The sequence below is a fragment of the Crassostrea angulata genome, chromosome 8 (genome assembly GCF_025612915.1).
Source record: "Crassostrea angulata isolate pt1a10 chromosome 8, ASM2561291v2, whole genome shotgun sequence".
Classification (NCBI taxonomy): Eukaryota; Metazoa; Mollusca; class Bivalvia; order Ostreida; family Ostreidae; genus Magallana; species Magallana angulata.
The window spans coordinates 11,967,456-11,978,471 of NC_069118.1; the positions used below are offsets into that span (position 1 = coordinate 11,967,456).

The window sequence follows — 11,016 nt, forward strand, 5'->3', positions numbered from 1 at the left end:
GTGTGTGTATTGTTTTCGTTACAATACAGTTTTATATATTCTCATCACTTACTTCAATTTATTCCATGTGTATTGAGTCAAAATAAGTTTTTATTACTTGTATACATCAATGAGTATAAATTACGTAACAGCAATCGTTTCTATAATTGCACGTTGATGATGTAAATGGTCCTAGAATCGATAACAATGTATCGGGGAGGTACAAATCGTGACTCTTCGGAGTTTGTAATGAAAAAAGTACCCATTATTATATTTTCCTCTCAGGTTTTTCTACAGACACCAGCTATTGTCCCATCAATATCTTAAGAGGTACATGTATTTTTAATTCATTAAAAATTCAAAAACTTTGAAACAAATAGTATCCAGCTTGCAATGATCCTACGGTATTTCTATTAAGGAGGATGGATGGTCAACAAATTGCCACCAGATTTACCTAAAACTTACTGATTTAGTAAAGAGTAAGTCTACATATTTTGGCTTTGTCTTTATACAGGCCTCTTTTACTTAAGGATATTGAATAATATGTAATATGTAATTAATAATAATGTAATAATATGTTTATGTGTAATTTCGAGTTTGTACGTAATTATTATTTTTACATTACATTACTAGTATTGCATTACGGTTTAGCCATTCTCCTTTTCATGTTCAGGTTATGGCCCCGAACAGGTGTAATTTGAAATCGACAAACGATATTATGCATGTATTTTTCAGGCGTTTTCAAGATAACGTTTCCATGATAACGTAAAAATAATCAAAGTAGATTAAAAAGATGTAGGGCAAAATAAACAAAACTAAATATACATGTATATGATAAACAAAAGGTTTAGAACTCTACAAAATTTCAGTTTTAAAAAAAATAGTATAGCAAAAATTGTTGCTCATATTAAAAAACATCACACATGTAAATGAACCTTTTGAAGCACTCATTGAGAGATCCCACTTTTAAAAAATATCTGTACGAATGTCTAAATCATGGTCCAACGGAAAACTGGACAGCGACCGGAAATCCGTATTAGTATCGTTGACTTCTCGTTGTCAATGAGATCTAAATCTCCATCTAACGACAAGGCGTTCAATGTTAAGGTGCAGACAAACAATGTATCTAACAAGAATAATTATTAGTCTGTGTCTAATCTACGCAGGTAAATATAAACTGCAATTTGCTTTTTACAATTCTTTTATTTTTTTTTAATTACAAGTAGTTCATTGCATTTCTTTTGGTTTGGTTGTTTATTTGTTTACTAAGGATGTTTGTGTAAGTAACGGTCCGATTGAGGTACAATTGAATCATTACAAGACAAAAAAAAAACATCTGTGCTGAAGGCACAAATTGAATTATCGTCAAACGATGGAACGATTTGTGCACAAAATATAATAAATCCCTGCTAGTTACAAAATACACAAATCTCTCTCTCTCTCTCTCTCTCTCTCTCTCTCTCTCTCTCTCTCTCTCTCTCTCTCTCTCTCTCTCTGTGCGTGTGTGTGTGTGTGGTAACACATTTATTAACATTGATCGTTACAGTGGAGACCCAAAGACAGTTTTGTGGTGAAGACGACCACTTCTGTAAAAGTGACTACAAATTCAAGAGTAAAGACTTTCCAAGCATAAGCTCCTTGGTTATGGGAGACTACAAATTTCCAGCTAGATTTTTCACTGAATTTTGCAAGTATGTGCTGTTAACCAGAGTAGAAAATCCATTTTCTCAATATCATTAATTCTAGATTGATGTACAATTACAATTACAATTTAAGATTTAGATTTTTGATGTTTTATTTAGATCTACAAATTACAAACATGGGGAAACGGGCCAATCGTACGACTGGTTGCTTAACAACGATGGTTTCATTCAGCGACTTTGTATGACTACCACTGCTAAGGGTAATTATGCAAATTAATGCACCATTTATTTCCAAACATACCGAATAATGACGCAAACCAGTTTGATTTTTTATTATCTTATTTTAAAGAAAAACTTTTTATTTTTACAGAGTTAGATAAATTGGTGCCTTGTGCCAATAACAAAAGTGTTAGAGATAACATAATACGAAGCATTGCCGACATAAAAAATATCCCTAAGCCGACTGATGACTTAACCCTGGAGGAGGCGCGAAAAGGAGTATGCAAGTACGTCACGTTGCCATCATCATGTCATTAATCCTCATTCTTTATTTCTGAACGGAATATTTAATAAAAAATGTTTACATCTTCCGAGCATTTTCCTCTCTATTTCTTAAGAAAACCGGTTGTGATTCATAATTCCATTTGAAATATACACGATTTAGTTCTAACCAGTTTATCGACTTGTCGAACTTTTCAGAAACCTTAGAAAAATCACAAACTGTACGAAATGCTAAGTAATCATAATACTGTCAGACTCAAATTCCCTTATTAGACCACTTAGTTATTTCTTTTATCTAACGCACTGATGTAAATTAACAATAATTTAGTTATTTTTTCTTACTCTTTACAATCATTTTAAAAGAGGCATGTAAATATAAACGATAAAATGCTTTCATTGATGCTTCATGTGGACTTTGAAAGTAGCGATTGTTGCAAAATTTCTGTACATAAGGTTATGTATTTTTTTTAAGTGGCACGGTGACTCAAAATAGATGTTTTACTTTTCTATTATGACAACAGAAATAAAAAGAGCTACTCGAGATTTCATCATACGGAAGGTTTCGCGCATCAAAAGTCATCGCCTATGAATTTACAGGTCATTAAAACTTATCCGGAAATTGCACATGTAAACAAACCGAGTTGTTTTGGACATTGGTTTAGTGTCACGTGATTGTGATTTCTGTCCAAAAATAGTAACAATAGGATTGACACACTAAAAAAAGAATTTGAATTTGAAGGTATTCGATGACTGTGTAAGAAATATGCATTTATAGAGAATGTATCTTAATAAATATATCGTTCTTGAAGACATCATGTTTCCATAAGAGGTTTCTGACTCATGATGTAAGCCACGCTGCAGTATTTACATTCCCAAGCGCTTGCGTGGCTATGAAGCGGAAGGAAAACTCAATATTTTTGTGTTGGCCGCGTAATTCTATTTTTCTCTCTTAAATTTGATTTTTATTTACTTATGAAGACCGTAATTTTTCAAAAGTTCATCCTTTCATTTGATATATAAAATATAAGGAAATCGTGTAAAAATTCGATATTTGCTGAATTATGAGCTTGTGTGTCACCATGTCCCTTAAATATTAAATGTTTTTCGATTAATATGTCTAATCAGTGCAATCACTGTCGCCTTGTATAGTGAGCAACAAAAGAACTTTTGGTGAATTTGGTGCTGTGAACTTTAATAGTTCTATATGTATGTTTTCTGTATTGCGCCAAGCGCATTACAGTTAGTTATTAAATACGTTTACAAAATATAATTGCAGTTCAGAAGGCCGCATTGATCGAAAAACGTTGGTTACTAGTACTACGTATATTTGCATTTCAACTTTTCAAACTATTCAAAACTTTACATGGGAGTAGTAGCATATTCGGAATGCAGAGTACACAGCTGGTTTAGGTTTTAAACATAGACTCAAAAAACAAGAATGCAGTGGATATATATTGCAAGTAGTAACTTTATTTTTCCTGGTAATATTTACGCTGTATAACAATTACCCAATTTCTTTTCATGCTTTAAATATGCATTAAAATTGAACTGTATTGAGGACACTGTTTAATTTTCAGGCTGGTAACAACTTCACTCAAGGCATTTCTGAAGACCCTGCAGTCTGAATGTGACCCTAGGGGTTACAGGGCTATGACTGAAGTGTTCACAGACATGGTCCAAGACCCAGCAAAGTACAAAGTCAATCTTCTTGATCTAGACAGCAGTTGTTTAACCGAACTACAAGATATTCTTCAACTCTACAGATAGCAGAATGTTATAATAGAACTTGTTGAATAGAGAGACATACCAGTATTTCATCAGTGTTTATTTCTTTCATACACACACATTAAATGCAAATTTTGCAAAACAGTAATAACAATGGTGAGCTCAAAAGTGCTACTCTAAAACCAATGTTGCAAACACTTATGTTATGATAGTTTTATGGACATGAGATTTAAAAGAGGAACTTTATATTCTGCGTGTACAAGAATTAAAAATGTACAACTACATAGGATAGTACAAGACAAAAAACAACCTGTTCATGTTTTAGCTGTACAGTTCTTACTATCAATAAACGTAGCTTTTTCATATGCCATGGAATAACAATACAGGTCTACATGTACTGAAATTTGACTGGGTCAACCTTGACATTGGGAATATCTGGGTTGACCCTCAACAAATATAATCATATGACTATCCTAGCGGAAGTATTTCAACATATTTGTCATACATATTTCAACATACAAACAAAATTGTCTGTCTTTTCCTGAAATTATAATGCAAAGTTTTTTTCACTTTTCACGTTGGTTGATAAATTTTGCTTATATCTTCATATTGAACATTGTCGATGACACGCCCTCTTAGTGGACCCTACAATTATCAAATGCAACAATTAATTACAAAGTTTTAAGATTTTGGATAACGATCCTTCAATATGTGTTTTGCCTTAGATATTTGTGTTTAAGGTGGTATGGGACACCTGTTGATATTAATGAGGACTAATTAAAGTGCATTATAACTAAAATACTTTAACTGGTTTAAAATTTTCAAATTTCACAATATTTTACACAAAAAAATGTTTTTAACATTTTTAGAAAGGCAAAAAATTTTAAATCCCCTGCAGGATTTGAACTCATGACTAACAGATTCATAGTGAACATTCTAACCCACTGCACAATGCTGATATGTAACAATTTGGAAAAGAAACTGTTTATAAAATTATGCTTGATTTTATTGGGGTTTTTTTTTATAAATAGTACATCACAACATAGAGACATCCAATACCACCTTAACATACAGTAAAACAAGAACAAGCTAATCATGAATTGATGCTTATAGCCAGGTACAGGTGATTTTGCTTCTTAATAAACATAGCAAAATAGATTTTTAAAACCTACGGGGTATAAAAATATATTTTGCTATGTTTATTAAGAAGCAAAATCACCTGTACCTGGCACTTTTGTTGTTGTTTTTCATTACATATTATTTATTAGATATCTCACTGATAATGATATCTTCACTGAGAATACAATATACATTTGAGGTCAAAGTGAAGTGAAATAATTCTTGATTGCTCTACGTCTGTATATTTGACAGCTGATTTGATGGTGTTATTGTATGAATACTCACAGAGTGTATGGACACAGTACAACAAAACTTCTTTTCTTCAATGGACTCCAATACTGCATCGTAACCTCTGTACGCTCCGTTCACTATTTTTACCAATTTACCTGAAAACAGAAAATATAATGACTTTGTTGAGCAACTATGTGTATATCTGACTGTTCTTTCCCTCATAGTAAAGTCTTGGTTTTTTTCCTCTCATAAACTTTTATTCGACCAGTCTTTATCTAGGATTTTCTAACTGGATCCTTACTTATTCAGGATACTTCTCCTGGACTTTTCTTTACAGTTTTGCTGCAAGCTTTTGAATTTTACCCAAGTCTATAAGTTTTCATGCGAGTGTATACTTATATGTCAAATGGTTTTTGATATTTGTTTATAACATTTAAAAAATTTGTATCTCCTCTAAATTCATGGACTCTTAGTCTTTTGATACGAGCTTGGGAATTTTAAAGTTTAAATGAAGATCTGAGTCGATGATTTGTGAGGATTATAAAACATGAGATAACTGATACCTTGTGCTGGTATGACGGTCTCTAGGTGATTCTGGTCCACTCTGATCTTGTCTCCAGAGTCGATTGTTTTTATCACAGCCCGGTATAGATCCTGCACCTCCTAAAAGAAACAAATCTCCATCAGAATCCAGACAATCCTCCAGACTGACATACTGGTATTCTACATGAAAATTAATATTCTTGGTGTGCTATAAGAGCAGAAATATTTACAAGGGATTAAAATTTGTTTATTTAGCTAATACATGAATTCATTAACATGATTAAAGACATTTGTAAATGGTTATTTGTTTACGGTATTTTTTTTTTATAAATCACCATATTAAATACTCAGGAAACCATTTCGCATAAAAAATCAATGAAATGTTCCTCTAACAAAAATGACCGTGATTTCAATATTTTAAATGGTGAGAATGTATCAAACTAATATGTACTGAATTTTAGTTAGTGTCAAAAGGAACACAACATACTTTGACCACTGCCTTCTTCTTGTAGAACTTCTCCCCGAGTTTCTTTGTGACGATCTTGACCACAATTCCCTCTGTCAACCAGTAGTCCTTCCTGTTTGTCTTCTCTTTCTTTTTCTCTTCAAACTACATTCATAGGCATATAACTTTATTGGCTGTTTCCTTTTTTTTCTTACATTAGTGATAGTCGAAATATAACATGAAGGTTAATTACATAGCTTTATTTTATCATATGAAAACGAGTACTAAAATTACTAAACATATATTATGATTATCTAGAATAATGGGGGGGGGGGGGGAAATATGACAGTTTAATTTGGCCCTCATTACCTCCATGATTTCATCCAAAGCAGATTTTCTTTTCTCTCCCGGTTTTGGTGGTTTAAAGGGGTCCTTTTTTACCTCCTTTTTAGGCTCTTCTTTTTCCCATCTGCTTGCTTTCTTTTTTGTTTTCTCTGCCTCTGTAGGCTTTTTTACAGCAAGAGGATTTTCTGAACTGTTCAAAAGTACAAAAAGCAATCAATAAACATTAACTTAATATGAACTAAATGTTTAAAAATTGAATGAAATAACATTTAACTCAACGACCCCTCTACCTTTTCAGTGGTTGTTCATCCTTTTTCTTAGACACAAGGCCAGAAAAATTAAGTGACACTAAAAAAAATTAATCAAAATGAAATTGTAATACATTTAACAAAATATGTTACATGCACAATTAATATGTTGAATCTGAATAAATTACAAGTAATAACTGTTGAGCAAAAGATTACTTTATTGTCTTCCTCAATCACTCCCCACGTGAAACATGTACATGAACCTACACAATACAGCGAGAATGTACTGGCACCTAGGACTTGTCTTATAAAGTGCAAAAGACTATGGTCAATAATTAACAACATTTTAATAGTTTTGGAGTACAAGTAATTGCTAATAGGACTAAATTTAGTCCTATATTTATGCTACAATGTAGAGACAATAGAAATTCCAATAAAGTTCTTGAGGTAAAACATACAGGCATAACTCAGTCATTAAGCTGTCCGACTCACCTTTTCCCCCTTCATTTTCTCTCTTGAGTTATGTGTATTCCACCTTTTTCACTCACCATTTTTACCAATATTTTTCCCTCTTGAGTTCTGTGTATACCATCTTTCTCACTCACCTTTTTCCCATCATTTTCTCTCTTTCTTGAATTTTGTGTATTCCACCTTTTTCACTCACCTTTTTCCCCTATCATTTTCCCTCTTGAGTTATATATATTCCACCCTTTTTACTCACCTTTTTTCCCCATCTTTTCCCTCTTAAGTTATGTGTATTCATCCTTTTTCACTCACCTTTTCCCCCATCGATTTCCTTCTTGAGATATGTGTATTCCACTAGAGTTGTATGTATTCCACTTGAGTTATGTGTATTCCACTTGAGTTATGTGTATTCCACTTGAGGTATGTGTATTCCACCTTTTTCACTCACCTTTTTCCTCCTCGCTTTCCCTCTTGAGTTCTGTGTACTCCACGTCTTTGGCCACGGTTCCCTGTTCAGCGGCTCGCTTGATTTGTTTCTGTATGAGGCTTGCTGTCCTCTCCTCATCATCCATGTCCATTTTCTCCTTGGCTTTTGTTTGTTCCTGTTTCTTTATTGTCTCTGGGTCCCTGTCAATGTACTGTACAAACCAGCCCTTCTCTGTGTAATCTACCACACACTTTCCTGAAATCAGACAATCATATATCTTTAAAAAAAGTGTTTTACAGCATTACTGTACGTAATAATCACAATTATCATCACAGGCATGCAGATAAACTTAACAGAGCTTGCTTTTTTTTTGGTTTGAAAGGATCCCATAATCATATGTTTTAAAAAAAGTGATGAATACTCTGGGAATTTAAAAGCCTTATTTCTTTGTAAAAATAAACGCTGCTCTCAAAATAGAAAGACTTAAAACTAATGATTTCAGTACCTTCTCTGCCTAGCCATTTGATGAACTCTGTGAGGGTCTCCCACTGGGTAGAATTCATGTGGATGTGTTCACGGTAGGCTATATACTCCTGGTAAACTATGTTACAGTTGACTCGCTTTGTGCCAAACCTTCTCTTCAGCAGCTCTAAATATCCATCCATAAATTCCCTGAATTTCAAAATGTTAAAAACATATAACTAACAAAGAAAATATTAAAAATCATCATAAAATGTCTCTTTTACCTTCTCATCCATAAGTTGTTTTTTTTCATTCAGATTTATCTGTTTTAAATTATGAGAAAAAGCATTTTAAAGATTGCATAATATCATGGTGATAAAACTAAGGGCAAACAGCCATTTACTTTATTTGGAAAGTGTGTGTGTGTTAAAAGAATAGATCTCCAATTACACCAACAATGATACAAATTAATAAGCAAATGTTTTCAAATAACATGTTATATTCTTGTATAATTCAGATCTATTTAATTTTAACAAATTTCATACTTCCTTGAAATCTGATTATATTAGGAGCAATTAATGACTAGCCAGGAATTAGCATTTTATGAATCCAGTTAGACATACTTCGAGAAATCATCAATGTATTTATCTGGATTTTCGGCAAACAACAACAGCTGACGCTGGTGTGACTCCGACATCATGTGGCACTTGAAACCATTCTGTAAGATATTGCCACAGGTATATAATATGTAAATAGTATGTTCTACACATTCAGATACCTAAGCGAACGTTTTTTTTATTTTCCAAAAATATCCGAGCTTCATATATCGGCTATTTTTAGTCTGCGCGCCTAAGATGAAAGTACAATGATGGCGGAAAACCTCGTAAAGTTGTCAAAACTGTTATGAAGCGAAATCTGGAGTGTGGAAAACATTTGGATTACTTGTTTATGAAAAAGTAGTGTATACGAGACTAAAGTACTTTGTAAATTGTGCATTTTAAGCATAATAAAATAACTTTGGACATGCGGTAATTCATCGACAATTTGAATAAATTTTAAACCCTTATTCACGTTTTCATTTATTTGCAATGTATCGTATCGCATCTCATGTATCGTGATATGTACCGAATCAGCTAAGTACAGTATCGTCCCAGCCCTAGAAATTCATGACCAGTGTTGCATACTTGCACATGCTGCATTTATTCTGACTGATCATTTGTCAATACAATTTTTTTTCTTTAGTTTCATTCAAATTTCAAAGGCTCCTTTAAAATCTCATATCAACAATAAAAAATTTCATATTTAAGGAGGCCGACTTTAGTTTGCATTGCGCATGTTTTTGCGCATTCTAATATAATACTGTTGATTTATACTTCTTATGAATTTTTTTCGATATCATTTATAAAATTGAACACAATAAACAAAATAAAGATAAAAATATTTAGATTGTTAAAGGAAATTTTTATTTTTAACACGATTTTTACGTTGTGTGGTAGGGGAGCATTGCCATTGCGCTTTTATGACGTTATGATAAAATGAAGCATTGTAGGAGTATGTTATAAGAAATAACATAAAAGAAAAAGTAAAAATTGTACGCTGTTGAAATTGTATATACAGAATGATGCTATCCTCGAGGACGTTTTCCTCATTTTTGGAATGAATCCATTATACCAATCATCATTCGTGATGATCCAAATATATAGCAAAATTTGGTGCATTTTAATATTTTGAGATGGCCCCCACTAAAAACCAGACGGTAGAATTTTGTGTTTTTTACATATGAGGTAGGAAAAGCTATTACTAATCATATATAACAATTTGAGAAAAAAAGCTATTGTAGTATTTTTTAAAAACTGCTTTGATGTGCGGAAAATGCAGTTTCCTAATATTCCTATAGTAAATGTACCTCTATTTTGAGATGGTCCAAAAAAGAACCAGACGGTCGATTTTCATGAACCTTCGCAAATAAACTAGAGTTGGTTTAAATTACATATGGTTAAAAAATAAAGAGTTATGCTATTGTAGTTTTTCCGCAAAAAAACCCAAATCGGCCTCCTTAAGTGGTTTTTGTTAACATACATGAACTTAAAAAAATAGAGTGTTTTAATCATTTATTTTATTACAAAATTCACTTTACAATCAAAATAAGTTTTAGTCAACTACAGTAAAAAATGTAAGTCCAAACACAGATAAAGTGAAATTCTGGATATAGCAAAGTCTTGTTAAGTCCTTGGAAACTTTCTTAACAAAGCCTTGTGAAATTTTATGGTTATAATGAACTTGGCTATAATGAATTAATAGATAGATACCAAAATGATTTTTGAGTTCTCTAGTGGTGAAATGTAACACAATTTACGTCTTTAATGATGAATTGTTTCACAGTGTTGAAAGTTATTACACCAATTGACATATAATAGTTAAAACTGATTTTATTTCCACTAAATTATCTCATAATTTGGTGAATTATGGAATGAAGGCTGGAAACATGTGTCATACAGATAAAACGAATAACAGAATTAGCGAGGTAAATTCAAAGGTCCCAATGAATTCGCTATAACTGAGTTTCACTGTATTTTTATAGTAAGGAAACAGACATTTCATAATTATATAGTCAGTATGTAATTTTTACCTCATCCCTGCACTGTTTTTGACACATCTGACAATACCATCGTAATTTCTGGAGACCTTTGGCCTTGATCCTATTCGCTATCGCTTTTGGGGTAAGAAATCCTCCTTTTTCCTTTCCCATTTTGAAAATAAACAAGACAAATGGAGTAAATTCCGGTTAGTCTTTTTTCAGTAAAGTGTACATATTTATTTCGATCGTTCTAAAAAGTAACAATTAATTCTAATTAATGATAATCTGTAAACTTTTGTAATGAT

At 32.3% G+C, this 11,016-nt stretch overlaps 2 protein-coding genes across 2 annotated transcripts; one reads left to right on the forward strand and one right to left on the reverse strand.

Annotated features, from left to right (window-relative positions):
• Window positions 1-1,078: 1,078 nt before the first annotated feature.
• Window positions 1,079-3,890, forward strand: LOC128158088 (uncharacterized). Its single transcript, XM_052820793.1, has 5 exons — window positions 1,079-1,145; window positions 1,526-1,670; window positions 1,782-1,882; window positions 1,993-2,128; window positions 3,701-3,890. Exons 1-5 carry the CDS (start codon window positions 1,079-1,081, stop codon window positions 3,888-3,890), a joined length of 639 nt encoding a protein of 212 aa, XP_052676753.1.
• A 41-nt stretch (window positions 3,891-3,931) lies between these two features.
• Window positions 3,932-10,923, reverse strand: LOC128158078 (DNA/RNA-binding protein KIN17-like). The gene is made up of 10 exons (XM_052820780.1): window positions 10,763-10,923; window positions 8,757-8,851; window positions 8,177-8,343; window positions 7,693-7,926; window positions 6,822-6,879; window positions 6,556-6,721; window positions 6,229-6,351; window positions 5,762-5,861; window positions 5,253-5,353; window positions 3,932-4,493 (listed from the first exon to the last, which is right to left on the reverse strand). The coding sequence occupies exons 1-10, from the start codon at window positions 10,880-10,882 to the stop codon at window positions 4,422-4,424; spliced, it is 1,236 nt and encodes a 411-aa protein (XP_052676740.1). The 5' UTR covers window positions 10,883-10,923; the 3' UTR covers window positions 3,932-4,421.
• Window positions 10,924-11,016: the final 93 nt, after the last annotated feature.